This window comes from Gossypium raimondii, chromosome 12 (genome assembly GCF_025698545.1).
Source record: "Gossypium raimondii isolate GPD5lz chromosome 12, ASM2569854v1, whole genome shotgun sequence".
In the NCBI taxonomy this organism is placed as follows: domain Eukaryota; kingdom Viridiplantae; phylum Streptophyta; class Magnoliopsida; order Malvales; family Malvaceae; genus Gossypium; species Gossypium raimondii.
In genome coordinates, this window is record NC_068576.1 from 6,660,918 (window position 1) to 6,677,685 (window position 16,768).

A 16,768-nucleotide genomic window follows, 5' to 3' on the forward strand; every position below is an offset into this window, starting at 1 on the left:
AACGCATACAAAGCTAAAATAAATTTAAATTTTATTATTTATTTATTTATCTTTTGTATATTTAATTTAAATTTTACATTAATAATTATTAATATTTTAAGTAATATTTTAAGTATTTAATATAAAATTAATAACCCTAATTCTCAAATTCCTAACCCATAACCCCTAAATCTCCTTTAACCCTTAAAGCATAAACCTTAAACCCCTAAATCTCCCTAACCCCTAAAGCATAACCCCTAAAAATTTTTATTATACAATGTTACTATTTAAATGTTACGTAAATAAATATTCAAACTTTATCAACATTCGAATTTATAAATTATTGATATTATTCAAATAATGTATTACAATTTTAAATTTATACTATATTTTTAAGTTAAATTGGGTTGATGGAGATACGCTAGTATAATTTCATTTAATGTAGCGGCGCTTAAAGAAAACGCCACAAATCTTACAAATTTCATATCATGAAACGGCTCCGTTTTATTCAATTTTTCAAATATTATTTGCAGCGTTTGTAACAAAAACGCCACTAAATTATTTATATTTATTTATAAGTAATTGAAGATATTGTGTTCATATTTGCGGCGTTTTACCAAAAAACGCCACTAAAATTTTATGTATAGAAACAAACGGTGCCGTTTTAATAAAATATAAGTAAATTTTCTGGCGTTTTCATAAAAACGCCACAAATGATTAACTGAAACAACGCCGTTTTCATTTTAAAGATAATTTCCGGCGTTTTTTGAAAAACGCCACAAAAAAATGCAATAAATATTTGCTAAAATTTGAATAAAATTTGTTATTTATTTATTTATCTCTTGTATATTTAATTTAAATTTTACATTAATAATTATTCATATTTTAAGTAATATTTAAAAGTATTTAATATAAAAATTCCTAACCCATAACCGTAAATCCCCCTTAACCCTTAAAGCATAAACCCTAAACTCCTAAATCTCCCTAATCCCTAAAGCAAAACCCCTAAAAAATTTTATTATACAATTTTACTATTTAAATTTTACGTCAATAAATATTATTTAAAAATATTATGTAATATTTAAAAGTATTTGATACATGTATCAATCTACATGCATAAAGTGATCGATCATCTATCTATTATATCTCTTAAATAATATAAACTATATACTCATAATTTAAATATATTAAATGTCTTATTAACTTAAATAACATATTTTATATAAAAATTAATAAAAGATATTTAATCTAAACTTAAACTCTAACTTTACGGTTCAAACTCTAACCCCCAAATCCCTAAACCCCTAACCCGTAAACTCCTAAACCCCTAAATCCTAGCTCTTAAATCCCCCTAACCCCAAAAGCATAACACCTAAATCCTAAACCATAAATCTCAAACCCTAAATTCATATCATGACCTACTCCTTAAACTCTAAACCATATACTATAATGATAATTAATTCAATATTTTAAATTTAATACTACCTCTTTTACGATTATATAAGAAATTATTTAATATATAAACTAAAAAATCAGTAATGTATCCAAAAAACTTTAAAAATATTTTAAATAATAGTTTTTTAATTTTTCAATTTTTAAGAAATATTTTAAATTATTTTAAATCCACGAGCATTAGCGGCGCTTTTTAAACGCCGCTAAAACCCCAAAAGATAAGGAGACGACGTCGTTGGGCTTAGGTTTTTAGCGCGCTTTTACAAAAACACCGCTAAAAGCCTGATAATTAGCGGCGCTTCCTATAAAGCGCCACTAAATCCCTAAAAGCTGGCGAGACGATGTCGTTATGCTTAGATTTTTTTGACGCTTTCCAAACGCGCTAAAGACTGAGCATTAGCGGCGCTTTATAGGAAGCGCCGCTAATTCCGTGAATAGCTCGAAGCGGCGTCGTTGCGCTTAGTTTTTTTTTGCGCTTTTATACAAACGCCGCTAAATCCCCAAAATCTCAGAAACGGTGTCGTTGGGCTTAGGGTTTTTAGCGGCGCTTACTTAAAAACGCCGCTAAATCACCAAATGCTCTTGAAACGGCGTCGTTGCGCTAGGTTTTTTGCGGCGCTGTACCTAAAACACCGGTAATGTTTATTTTCAGCGGCGTTTTTAATGATGCGCCACTAATGGTCTATCTTTAGCGGCGTTTTGTATCCAAACGCCGCGAAAGACGCCGCTAAAAGCCTGCTTTGGTGTAGTGTCTTTTAATTTAATTCCTTCATTTTTGTTTTGTTTTTAATTTTTCTTACTGACGTAAATATGAGATTTATCCGATCTATTAGAAATCATTCTCAAAGAATCGTATCATAGTAAAGCACAATGATAATCTTTGTAAAATTAGAATTCTAAATGATAAAGAAGAGGATGGACCATCTAAAATTTGATCTTTTATGCATCATTGATGTGATGGGTCTCTTGTGGCTCTTGACGGTAGTTTCTTGATTATCGGAGTTGGTTAGGTTAGTCTAATAATGGTGGACTAGGATGCAATTTTAGTGGTTTGTTTTAGAATTCTTCTAGTGTTCTGTTGTTTTGGGATTATAATACAAATATGACACGTTGTTGTATTATTATTAGAAAACAAAATTTTAATATAATCTAAATCAAAATAATTGTGGATAAAGATGAAATATGAACTAAAATGGTTTCGGAATTTAGATAATCCCAACCCCGTTAATGATTCTTGTATAAAAATTAACATTTATTAATTTTGTTAGTGCGACATACATGTGTTTTAAAATTTATAAAATTACTAAAATAGATTAAACTTTATTTTTAAGAAAATATAGGAATATTTTTTTAAATTTTAAAAAATTAATTAATTATTAACATGGCGTGCATGCAGACATGGATGGTAGGTTAATAAAGTTAACCAAATAATGCAATCAGCAAAGACAAGAACAATCTACATGTTTAAATCATTCATTCCTTTTATTTCTCAATATGCGGATACTCTGATGAGTAGTCCATATCAGAAGGCCCCCTGTTCTATATTATGAAGTGGATGATGCCCTCATGTTTTCTGAGACTTAAAAACAAGGTTAAATTATGATACTACTCCCTCTAATTCTCTAGAATTTGAGGTTTAATCCATGCGCTTTTAAACCTAAAAGTTTAATCTTATTTCTTTTTATTTAAATCATTATTTTCATTGGTAGTTTTTGTTAAAATTTGTCATCTTAATATGTTTATTTCCGTTAATCATATAACATGTCATGACTTAACCAATATATCAAATTGATAAATTTTAGTTAAAAATACTTACGATTTTAATAATGACGATTATTTTTAAAGTCTCAATTTTGGTTAAAAGGTAAGAGTAGTTGAATTGTGTTGGAATATTAGTTTTACCTTTAATTCTATTTTTAAGATTCATTTTTCTTTTCTTTTTTAAGTTAGGGTGTTGTTGTCGATAATAGTGATTAATGTCTTTATCATAGGTGTTCTCTAAAGAAATAAGCGGCTGGTGCTCCATTCACACGAGTAAAAATTAAACCCTCAAATGAGATATTTAAAAGATTGACTACATTTTTTAAACAAAAAGAAAGTCCTACATTTTTCATAATATAAGTTTAAATTTGTCGAATGTCTCTATACTCTTTTAGAATTTAAATTTAAATTTTATATTTTAATTTTGAGACATTAAGTTCTTATATTTTTTTATTTGAAAATCTTGGTCCCTCCGTCAATTTTGCTATTAAAATTGATGTTGTAGTCATATAAAAGATAAAATAATTCTTTTAACCCTCAACATTTATAAATTTTTTTCCGTCTATTTAATTCTTACTCTTTAAAACTACATAAACAATTACAAAAATAACTTAAAATTAAAAGTTTTCATATTTTCAATAACAATATTCAAAAATATATGTTATTTATTTCATGAATGGTAATAACATCTCCTTAAATTTTGAGTTATTGGTTCGAGCCATATTAAATTAAATTTGAACAAGTTATTATTATTATTTTAAATTGATTTAATTATAAGTATATAAAATATGTTTTAAGAAAGAATGATATAAACGATTGAAATAAAAAAGAAAAAGAAAAGTAATATAAATGAAGGAGAAAAGCAATGGGAATTGGAATAAATGAAAGACAGAAAATGGAAGGAGCACATGGGCTTTAAAAGATAAAGCCTTATTAGGTTAAGCCAACCAGAAACAGAGAGCCGGCAAAAGGAAAGTTGTTGGTCGGGCGCCACCCATGCCTTGATAGGAACCTCTCGCATCTTTGATTGGGCTTTCCAATTTTCTAAATTCCCTTCAATAAATAAACATCATTTACTTCTGTAATGCAGGAACAACGGTGGAGGACTGCCAATGCCTCCTACTCCCCTCCTTAATTTTCTTTTAAATTTTACTAATTTCACTTTTACTTCTTTGTTTATGGGAGGACTTGACCCCTCTCAAATTTAAATTTAAAATATATTTATTTAAATTTAATTATAGAAGTAAATAAATAATAATATAATGTTATATATTTTTAATATTTTATTATTTTTTGTTAAGTGTTTCTGTGTATCTTTTAAGTGAGTAGAGTTGTATATTTGTACGATATGATTATTGTTTGTGGATGAGACATCGTAAGTAGGGTTCATGCATATTCTACTTTAAGTTTAACGTGTGTAAATGCCCTTCCTACGAACACTTAATATCATGTGGGCTCAATATACGAACCTTGTAAAATTCAACCCGATTCCATTTAAATTGTGGGTCAATGATATTAAATATCATGGAACTTTTTAGAGAATGAAATGCGTTATTCGGATATCCTAGGCCAAGTTGAGAATTTAAACAAAAAAAAAATGGACCTCAGCTTAGTTAGGCACAACTCATCCACACTAGACCTGTCCATGGGCCGGGCCAGGCTCAAAAAAATTTCGGCCTGACTCTTAGGCCCGGGCCCGGCCCGAAATATGGACCTAAAATTTTTCCCAGGCCCAGCCCGAGAAAAAATAATAAGCCCGAGTCCGGCCCGGCCCGGCCCGATTTTTAATAAACACAAAAAAATATTTTAAAAATAAAAAATAAAAATAAAATTTTAAAGTATTTTAAAATTAAAAAATAAAAATAAAAATAAAAAATATATATTTATTATATTCGGGCCGGACCGGGCTCGGGCCAAAAAAGTTGAGCTCGAGCCCGGCCCATTTTTTAAACGGGCCTCATTTTTTTTACCCAAGCCCATATTTCGGGCCTATATTTTTACCCGAACCCTCTCATATTTCGAGTGGGCCGTCGGGCCGGGCAGCCCATGGACAGGTCTAATCCACACCTTTATTTGGGTATTTATCCAAAAATATGGTAAGTTATGCTCGATTTCCAAAGGTTTTCTTTTCCTTTTTATAAAATTTGTAAATTGGTGGGATAATTTTGGTAATATTTGTATTTTGATTAAAATATACTTTAAATTTCTACATTTTCCGTATATTTGTAGGGATGGATTCAGGGGATGCAAGGGGTGATCGCCCTCCTTGAAATTTTTAAATTTTTGAATGTTATATAAAAATTATCATGTATTTTAGATTTGGTGTTCACATTGTACAACATTTACCCCCTGACTAAATTATATTTCATACAATTCGCCCATTAAATCATAAGGTTATACTTTATATTAACAAAGTATTTTTAAGTTTTTAATTATATAATAATAATAATAATAATAATAATAATAATCAAATATTAATGTATGATGGGCCATGAAAGACTAAACTTAAAGGACCAATATGGACTTTAAAGTCAAATTTCAGAATTAATTGATTTGACCTATACCGTACATATTAGGGTAGTGACTTCCTTGTATTTTGATTTGTATGTCTTGCTAAGGAATTATCTTCCGATAGTAAGGCCTCGCAACATAATGGAAGATGATTTTCTTTTAACTTGGTGGCATACATCGAAAAAGAGATAGCTCGAGAATTTTTAACAAATTCTATCATTGATGAGTTTGATCTTATAAAAAGCGAAGAGTGCAATTTAGGATACATAGTATTGAAAAATAGGAATAAGGCCAAGTAAATTTTTAGCATAGTATTAGTTATTCTTTTTTGCATATTGGAAAGAAATATTTAATTTTATATAGTGTGATTTTTTTCTTTTAATTTTTTTACAGTTAAATCGTTCATGTTTTTAAAAACATTAAATTGATTTATTTGATAAGAAAATATATATATATATATATATATGAAGAATTGACACTTTTTATGTTACAAAAAGGTCGTTCAATTTAGAAGTTTCGCCTCCTTTAGAGTAAAATCATGGATCCGTCCCTATATATTTGGAACTTAGTTCTCCTACTTTTATTTCAATGAATTTAGTCCTCTATTTTTAAATTTAAAATTTAAATCCAATTGTTAACACAATTAAAATTCTTTTGTCAAATTTAGATTCATTAAAATACCAATTTTTAGTTATGTGGTTATAAAGTGAATGCATTTTCTCACTAAGTACAAAAATGACTTAAGAATTAATTTAATGTTTTATAATTGTTATTTAATTAATTATAATTAAATAAGTGATTAATTAATTGAAGTTCAAATAAGAATTAAATTAATTAGTCATTATGGATTTGTTGAATAAAACAATTAAATATATATCCTCTTATATTCTAATATAATAAAGTTGTAATGGCTTTAATGAAATTAGAATTGGGTTGAGAAAGTAATTTAATTGAAAAATTAATTTAAATAAAATTAAGTAAATTAAATAAATAATATATTGGGTAATAGAAAATAAATATTAGGTTGGATTAAAGTTTAGGAAACACATATAATTAGACTCAATATAAAAAAAACCCAACTAGGCCTTATACCATGTAAAGGGTGACAAAACCTAGCGTTTTACTAGAGGTGTCGCCTCTCCTTATACTATAGTTCTACTATAGTATTGTATTTTCTATTAAAATATTATTTAATTAGACATTATTTAAATAGATCTATTGTGTTGTTTTTATAAATAGAAACTACTGGTTAAACAATTTAAAAATTTTAATAGACATAGTTATTCTGCTATAAAGTAGTGGCAAATTATTTCATAGAATAAATTCTATTTTTTGAGAAAAATGCGTAGTTATCTATTACAGGGAGAAATTAACATTCCTACCAAAAGTTAATTACAAGTTTCATTTTGTGATTTAGTTTGTGTTGCTCGAGCTTATACTCGAAACAATTATGATTTGAAGACGGCAAAGTAGAGCGTTTAGTTGAAAGCTAGGATCAACTTAACCACTTCATATAAAGGACAAACACTATTATAGATATATCATCAAATTTGCGACAAGTGACAATCTCTCCTTTTATATATATATATATATATATATATATATATATATATATATATTAGTTTTAATTCTCTATTAAATTTATTTATTTTTTAACAAAATCATATTATAGATATATCATCAAATTTTTAAATAAAATAATTCAAAGTAATTTAACCTTAAAAAACTCTCCATTTTTTTAAAGGTAAAAGCTCTTAAAAATTTAAACTATTATTATTATCTCAAATAATTGATCAATATACTTTAATGTTTAAATGAAAACCAAATATTTTTACAACTAGGTCTTGACTATAAATTTTTGAATAATGACTATTATCATACAAATTTTGAAAGATCATTTTACAACAATTATACAAGATTTTAAAGTTTGAAATATTGTTTATAAAATTTTCTCATAAAAACTAAATAAAAATATATTATTAAAATTTAAATAAATTACACAAGTTTAAAACAATTTTTAATTTTTTAATTATTATTAAGATTCTTTATAAATGCACTCTCCACTTTGTTAAAACCCTAAACTAAAATTTAGGGGGTATTCAATTGGTTAACCGATCAGTTAACCGACCCGAACTACCATTAACCGAATTAATCGATCCTTTTAAACCTTTAATCGTTAACCGAACCGAATTAAAAAAATTTAACCAAACAGAACCGAACTTTTTCAGTTAATTCGGTCGGTTAATCGACTTAACAGAAATTTATATGTTTTTTTAGTTAAAAAAGTATAAAACATATAAAAAATTAATCGACTTAACTGACTGATTAATTTATATTTCAAAAAAATTAAACGAACCGATTGAATACTTATATATTATAATATTATTTATTAAATTTGGTTAATTTAGTTAACCGACCGATTTCGAACCGAATTAGTCGTTAACCGAACTTCCAAAAAATTATTAACCGACCCCCGACCGAATTAATTCGGTTAACCGACCGATTAACCAAATTCAATCGTGTAACAGCCTTGTAATACCCCGAAAATCTTTACAGTAAGATATTATTTTTGATATAATAAAATAAGAAAATAAAGCGTCAAAAAGGGGAAATTTTGGAGTTATGTCAACATTGGGTCGTATATTATGACATATTAGTTCAAGAAAGGATTAAATCGTAAAAGTGAGAACAGTTTTGTTGCCCAAGAGTAAATACTCAAAAATTAAGGGGTTAAAGTGTAAATATGAAAAGTTGAAGGACCAATGGTGTAAATATTTTAAGGGTGGAATGATCTAGAAACTAAGAAAAATGGATGGATTAGGACCAAATTGAAAAAGGTGAAGAAGTTTGAGGGACTAAATCACAATTTTACCAAATTAAGTGATGACTTAAGGTGGAATTTTAAAAGATCATGAAGGGAAAAATGGTCAATTAGAAGAGAGATAAATCTAGAAGATAATGATATGTTGGAGATATTTTAGATTAATTAAATAAATAAATATTAGTTTATTAATATTTTGATTTGATTTTTAAATGATATGTTATTATTTTATTATTTTAATATTTAGTATATATATATATGTGGAAAGAAAGATGAGAAGGATCCAACCCACCATCTTTTCCATGCAATTCACGTTAGAAGAGAAGAGAAGAAAGAAAGTTTTACTTTCTTTACAATTTAGTCCTTCCACCAAAAATTCATCATTTTTATCTAGAAATCAAAAGAATTTCCATATCCATCAAGAGAGAAAGATAACAAGGAGACTATGGGGAACTAGAATATCAAGTTAGATTCAAGAAATAGAAGCTGGAGGAGAGAGAAAATCAAGTTAAAGATTGAAATCAATATGACAAGGTAAGTACATCAAGATTTTAATATATTTTTAAGTTTGATATTATTGAAAAAGCATGGAAATGATGTTAATGTAAAGTTTTTGTATATATGGTCCTATGTTCTTGATATGTTAGTGAAGAGAAAATAAGAGAAAGTGATGAGAAATAGTGTAGAGAAAGAAAATAAGGGTGTTATAATAAACATCTTGCACTAAAATGGTTTTGGACAGTAACAGTGGGCTCACTTTGAAAAATCAGCATAAATTATGAAAATATAATTAGAGTATGAATAAAATATGGAATTAAATATTATTGAGTCTAGTTTCTCATAAAAGAAACGTGTAAGTAATGGAATTGTAAATTATGAGATATAATAAATTTTGTGAGACAAGGTCAGAATGGATTCGGGTTCCCCTGTTCTGACTTGGAAAAATCATTAAAAATTATAAAAAAATAGTTATGGGTTACAATTTATATTTTTAAAATCCTTAATAAGTCTATTTTCAATAGAAACAAATGGGGACATCATACGAATTCTGAAAAAAGAGATAATTAATTTTTAGTGAAGAAGGGTCGGAATTGTCAGACAGCAGAACAAAGGTGACTTTAAAGAATAAACTGTACTTATTGGCTGAACCAAAAATTCTGAAAATTTTATGGTAAGAAGGTATGTGAGTCTAGTTTCAGGTAAAATTAGCAGATCCTAATTTAGAGTTCTGTAGCTCAAGATAAAAATAATTTAGTGGCTATGACTCAAATAGACAACTTTGAATAAATTTACAAGTAAATTGTGAAATCATAAATAATGTTACTTATAAGCATGTATTATAAACTAAGGATGTGGAATGGAGAGGAGGAGGAGGAGGAGGAGGAGGAGGAAATATATATATATATATGAATATTCAGTTAGCATGGATAACTTACACGTTTTAGACTCAGGGACTAAATTGAATAAAAGTAAAACTTTAAGGGTAAATTTGTAAAATGTCAAAAGTGACCAAATTGCATGAAATGAATTGTTTTATTATTTAAATTAGTAAATGGAATGAAATATTAATTTAGATCAAGATTGGGTGAAAATTTGAGAAAAATAGAAAACTTCCAAAATATCCCTGAATTTTGGTATTTCTGTAATTTAGTCTGGTAAGCTCGAATGAGCTATATTCTGTAATAATTTTAATTGAAGTGAATGCTATTTGGTAATGAAAATTATATATATGTGTGTATTATTATTGGAATTAAATTATTATTGGTAATATGTATAATTATTTGATACATTTAGCTGATTATCGGAAGCTAAATTGAGTTGGAAGCTTGTTGGAGATATATCACAGTATCCATTGATTCCATCGGTAATTTTGGATGATTTGATTCTAGTTATAATGGCATGTATAAGTTAAATTGGTTAACGTTAGCTCATTAATGTATTGATTTTGATTGGTTGTAAATATGAATGCTAGATAAAAATGAAATGTCTGAAAATTAATTAGTAAACTCCGGTAATGCCTCGTACCCTATTTTGGTGTCGAATACGGGTAAGGGGTGTTACAAGCCTGAATTTTCAATGGCAACAGAAATGGTAATTCGAAGTCACCAATTAGGATGAGTAAGCTCGTAAATTTTATTATTTAGTATTTACGAGTTAAATGTGATTTTAGAAAGATTTGTGAAATAATGATTTGAGTTTAGAATGAATTATTAGGTTAATTGGTTTTAAAAGGGGGTATCGAGACCTCGATTTTATAAACCAAGCCGTAAATATTTTTATAAATATTTACGGAGTGTCATTAAGGTAGTATTAAAGTTTCGTTAGAAAATTTTATCTTTTCGATAGTTAATTAATTAAAAATACTAAATTGAAAAATGTACAAAACTTACTAAAGTGATTAAATAGCTTAACTAATAAATAAGGGAGGACTTAAGGCATAAATATGCCTAAAGTAAATGGCTGATGCGGCATAACATAGGAAATTAATAAAATAAAACCATTTAATGGCAAAATTGTAAATTTTGCCAAATTAAAATGAAATAAAATTGGAATTAAAGACTTTCTAGACATTTCCTCATAAAATTTGGCCAAGAACAGCCATGGGAGAAAGGGTTTAAGCTGATTCTTCAATTTTTGCTTCATGTGAGTCAAATCCTTACCCATTTCTTGAATTTTTTTTTTATGTTTTTGAGATTGTTACAATTAGATCCAAAATTTACCTTAGTTTTTGATTTTATGGGTAATTTTGAAAGTTACCATTGATGAGTGCTGGATGTTTATGATGAATTAACATGGATTTGAAGACTTAATTTTGTTATATGATGATTTTATCAAGTAATTTCAATAGAAATTGATTTTAGGACCAAATTGTGAGAAAGATTAAATCTTAGGGTTTGGTATTAAATTCTGTTTATTAAAGGCTGTGTAGTAGCTTATAATATTTAGGTAAAGTGTTGATTGAGAAAAATTAGCTCATTTGATGAGTTAATTGCTGAGGGACTAAATCGTAAAAATTGTAAAAGTTGGGGTAATTGTGTAATTTTAAAATTTGAAGGGTATAAACTGTAAAGTGAATTATAATTGAATTAAATGCTAATGAATGAAAAATTTTATATTATAGATCAAGAACCCGAAGAAAATCGTGAAAAAGGAAAATTAGCTGAATAGTCCCCGAATTACAACAACTTCTACAAATTGGTCCAGGTAAGTTCATATGGTTGAACGTTCATGATTAATTGTTAATTTATGAATCATATAATGTATTATTTCAAGTTTTTGTTTTTGAAATATGATTATTGTAAATATATGAAAATTGAATTGAAAAGTTCAAATTAAGTGGAACGCAAGATTTAGTACAATCATTTTATGACACAGGATGAATTGATGGATAAGACCATGGTTGGACCATGACAGTGCTTATATGTAAGACCATAGCTGGGCTGTGGTATTCTGATGATAAGACCATAATTGGGTTATGGCACCTTGAATGTAAGACCATGGTTGGACCATGGCAGTAAATGTATACGTGTAAGACCATAGCTGGGCTATGGCATCCTGATAATAAGACCATAACTGGGTTATGGCATTATGAGTGTAAGACCATGGCAGGGCCATGGCAATTGTGTAAGACCATAGTTGGACTATGACATCAAGAAACGATGTACTCAAATTCGTAAGACGTTCTCTAATTTAGCAAGGATTGGTAAGTGTTACAGGGATTAATGTGAAAGAAATTAAATAGTTATTGACATTGAGCTCAATTATGTGAATTCATCAATAAAAATTATGATTGGCAGGAAATGTTGTGAAATGCTTAATTTAAATAAATTATTTAGTATGTTCGGTAAGATTTATACTTAAGGCCTATGAACTTACTAAGCTTCAATAAGCTTACTCGTGTTGTTTAATATTTTTTTTGTAGATTAGCGTAGGTCGAAGGATCGGATCATCACATCAACCTCACCCTATTATTTCCAGTAGTTTTTGTAATGTAAATTTTTGTTTATATGGCATGTATATGGTTGGTTTGGTGATGAAATAGTTTGAATTATGGTTGTGAATATTAAATATTCGTATGCATGTAATTAGTAGTAGATTTTGATAAATCAATGAAATGAGTTAAATACGTTGGTATAATTAAAAGAAAAATTTGTGATGTTATGTTAAAATGGGTGAGCAAAGTGACCTTAAAATGACGTATTTTCGTCCAGACGTGCAGAGACACAGGCGTGTGTCCCCTGATTCTAAGGAAAAATTTTTGAAATTTTGGGGAAAAATTTCCTGAGTACTTAGTTTAGTCCCGAACCACTTTTAATATCTATTTTGGACCTCGAGGGCCCGTATTAGGAACTACACACATGAAATTGATTGGCTTTTGTTTGATTGAGAAATGAATATGAAATGTATGATTGCTTAAGTTAAAAGTTCGGTAATACTCCGTAACCCTATTCCAATAACGGATAAAGGTTAAGAGTATTACAAATTGATTAATCAAATTAATTCGATTTTACCCAAAATTTACACACCCCTACTAAAATCTCATGGGTTTTGAGTCTGACTTTGTACACTGAAATGGGGATCAATTTTAGGCTTTGACTCTGAATAAAATTTCAATTTGGGGTTGGGGCGTGAATAAAAAATAGGCTTTGAACTTTGTGCTTTCTGGACCCTCTCTTTTTCACTATTTCAATTTTAGAATTTCACTTCTCTGCACCCAAAAACATATTAATGATATTCCCTTTATATAACATTTTGCACTTTTTCCTAATTTAGCATTTAAATTTTTTTATTTAATTCAGTATTTGAATTTGATAATTTTTCTTAATTTGATACTTAAACTAGTGAAATTTTATACAAATTACCCCAAAACACTAACGTTGTTAAAAAATTCGTGTTATGCTACAAAATGTCATTAGTATTAGAGGAAATTTGTGTTTAAAAATTATGCATTGAGCTATACTTAACAAATTAATATTGAATAAAAAAACAAGAGCTCTAAAACCCAAATTAAAATAACTTCATAATTTTAAATTAAAAAATAAAATAAAATAAATAAAACTAAAAGTAATTGAATATTTAAAATACAAAAAGAAATAACATGCCATTTGCCACATGTTAACAATACATTAATTATTTTTACTATCCTATAAAAAATAACATTGCTAATATATTGAAATAATTTATAAAATATTTGACAAATTTAGGTGTTAAATTGGATAAAATTAGATTAGATATCAAATTAAATAAAAAATTCAAGTAGCCAAAACACATTAATTTGAAAATGGAATAGAAAAACCGAGATATACAATAAGAAAAAGAAAGAGGGAAATAATATAAAATCAGTGGTATAATGGTGTGCCCAACTAGTGTACTTGGGTGGCTTAACAGTTAGCACTGATGCATTTCTTGATACATACATCAATCACTCTTTTTTCTCCTTGAATAAAGAGAAAAAGAGGATAATTTCCTTTCAAGAAACTCCTGATTCCTCTCAACTTCCCTTCTTTCTTCCCATCTGCTGCATTTATAACACATTTCATCACTCTTGTTAATGTAATTAAGTGGGGTAGGAAGAGTTGATGTCTCTTAAGACACATTACGAGTGTTAAGGACGTGAGCCTTTTTTGTCACACTCAGTCATTAGTGGTGTAGTGTGGTGGAGTGAAAGAGGTTTTAGAAGAGGAGGTTAGCTAAAGAAGAAAGCACCTACACCATGACAAAGGTAGCTTTGGTTTTCAAGTGCTCCCTCTTATTAATGACCTGCTGTTTTCTAGGTATGCTTCTTTCAATGGTTTGCTTTGCTTCTCTCCTCTTTATTTCTTGGCTTGGTATTGGGTCACAGAGTTCATTTCTCTTTCTCCTCCTCATTGGCCTCTCGGATCTCATTCTTGTTTATATACCTTTCTTAAACTTAACAATGGTAGTGCCAACCATGGAAACATCAGTGCAAGACAAGGCAGATGCAGCGATTCCAGTGACAACCCTTTCACCTCCAGAAGGAAACACAACTTTCCTTGATGGTACCACATGGTGTGTGGCACTGGCAGGTGTCTCCCAGATTGACTTGCAGAATGCATTAGACTGGGCATGTGGACTGGGAATGTCTGATTGTGGTGCAATCCAGGAGGGAGGAAAATGTTATGAGCCTGACACACTCCTTTCTCATGCTTCTTATGCCTTCAATAATTACTACCAACAGAATGGCAACTCCGATATCGCTTGCAATTTCGGAGGAACCGCCACTTTAACAAAAAATAACCCCAGTAAAAATCTTTTTCATTGTGTAGTTTGTGTAAAGAAACGATTCATTTCATCATCAACATACAATAACTTTGCTCATCTTACATATGCAGGCTATGGAAAGTGTCTGTATGCAGCACCAGGGTATGGTCATTGTATTCTCTTCTGTTTGACACTTGGCAGGGTTGATTAATGTTGATATGTTTGCTTTTATTTAATAATGTCTTTCAGGTCTGATAGGTCAGCAACACCTCCTTTGTCCAAGTATAAATCAAGCTTTTTATGGTGGGAAATTGTGGGGATTTTACTGCTTTTGTACAAGGGAAGCTGATGCAAGGTTTAGTTTTACCCTGAATTTGTGATTTTTATGCTTGGGAATGTAATGTCAGATGGAATTAAAGCATATGGCAACGTATTACTATTATAAATGTTATCCGATTCCTATCTTTGTAATTGGTTTAGGCATCTAATATTTTATATCACTTTATTTTATTTATATTAACTACACTTTCACTTTTCTTATTTGTGTTTTTTTTGTGTGTGTAATATATAAAAGAGAAAAGCCCCTATACATATATTCCAGCCAGGGTATTAGTTGAGAAATTGTGATTAAGCTTAAGGATGGTGCGAATAAAATGATACTAAGATTAGATAAAATAATAAAGAGAAGTGAAAGAGGAGGTGGGAGTGGGGCAGAGGCTGATACGTTTTGTCTTTTGTCTGAAACAGCAGTTGCCTGGGGCAGTGTTCTTAGCAGTTTAGCTGACAATGGCATGAAATGAAATGATGAGGAATCTCAATTATGTCCATTCACCTTCAACTGCTAAAAGTAAAACCATTGCTTGGCTTTTCTTCAGGCTTGAGGAAGACCTTTGACTCCAAAATCTAACCATTTCACTATCGCGGATACCAACAGTTGTGGGAATCCAGAAAACTTTGATCCAACCATTTTTATACGTCTTGAGGTTATATATTTTGTTCAAACCAAATCAAAAATTTATCGGACTCATTTTGAGAAGTTCAAATCGACGATTGGGAAAGCCAATGTATGTGGTAGGTAGGGGAGTCCCAAATCACTATCTCGGATGGGGGAGGGCAGACGGGGACGGAGTGAGATGATTTTTATTTTATTTAATATTAATATTAATATTAAATTTAAATTTATTATTATATTTTTTGAAAGTATTTATGTGTTTTTATATATTTCTTTAAATTTTTAGAATCAGGATCAAATTAAAATTATATTTAAATTTAGAGGGTTATTTTTTTTAAAATTATGATTAAATTGATTTAATATGTAAAAATTGAGAGCTAAATTTGTTATTATATCAATTTTAACTATCACATCGGTTTACCGTTTGTGATTTTAACATGAATGGTCAAAATGGCTAAATTATATAACTTAGGTACTTAAATTATAATTTCTTTTATTTTGTGTGCCTAAATTAAAAATATTTTATAATTAAACTTTTTCCGTATAAACTTTTTTTCATGATTTGGGATATGATTGAGATGACATCAATACCTAATAATATCAGTCATAAAAATTCCAATACTTCTATCAATAATTTTAGCTAACTTGATAGTTTGCTCTTCCTCCCAGCCCTTTAACCCCCTGCTTCCCCTATTACCTTAGTTTTTTTTACACATTTAAACCTTAAACCTTTCAATCACTCACAAAATTTACTATATTCTATTTTATTATATAAGTGTTTTCCTTCCTATTGTTACTTTATTAGTGTTATAAAAGAAATTCTTGAATACGTCATATGTATGTTTTTTACCATTCAAGCAAATTAGTGTTTGTTTTTGTCGGATGCTTGATGGCTATTCAATAAAAACTTAAATTTTATTTTTTACCTTATTTTGCTTATTTTTGCTTTGCTTTTATGGGCTTTTATACATTTCTGGGTTTGCATTTTTAGTTTTTTATGCATATTTTTAGTATTTTTATTTGAATAACGTTGCATAAGGTTTTTTTTGAAGGTTTGAGACTTTTGAGCA

General features: G+C 28.7%; 1 protein-coding gene across 3 annotated transcripts; it reads left to right on the top strand.

The window, feature by feature from the left end:
- Positions 1-13,885: 13,885 nt before the first annotated feature.
- LOC105763054 (glucan endo-1,3-beta-glucosidase 13) lies at positions 13,886-15,821 on the top strand. Of its 3 annotated transcripts, none has more exons than XM_052624979.1 (5): positions 13,886-14,298; positions 14,449-14,787; positions 14,878-14,908; positions 14,996-15,101; positions 15,494-15,821. In XM_052624979.1, the coding sequence occupies exons 1-4, from the start codon at positions 14,238-14,240 to the stop codon at positions 15,093-15,095; spliced, it is 531 nt and encodes a 176-aa protein (XP_052480939.1). In that variant the 5' UTR covers positions 13,886-14,237; the 3' UTR covers positions 15,096-15,101; positions 15,494-15,821. The 3 variants fall into 3 exon arrangements, with proteins under 3 accessions (XP_052480939.1, XP_052480940.1, XP_012436553.1); XM_052624980.1 differs by having other exon boundaries at positions 15,497-15,821; XM_012581099.2 differs by lacking the exon at positions 15,494-15,821 and having other exon boundaries at positions 13,887-14,298; positions 14,996-15,281.
- Positions 15,822-16,768: the final 947 nt, after the last annotated feature.

Bases quoted from the DNA above. Each gene is read 5' to 3' on its own strand.
- LOC105763054 (XM_052624979.1), top strand. From the start codon at position 14,238: ATGACAAAGGTAGCTTTGGTTTTCAAGTGCTCCCTCTTATTAATGACC. The intron at 14,299-14,448 runs GTATGCTTCTTT...TAACAATGGTAG, and splicing joins AATGACCTGCTGTTTTCTAG to TGCCAACCATGGAAACATCA. The intron at 14,788-14,877 runs GTAAAAATCTTT...TTACATATGCAG, and splicing joins TTTAACAAAAAATAACCCCA to GCTATGGAAAGTGTCTGTAT.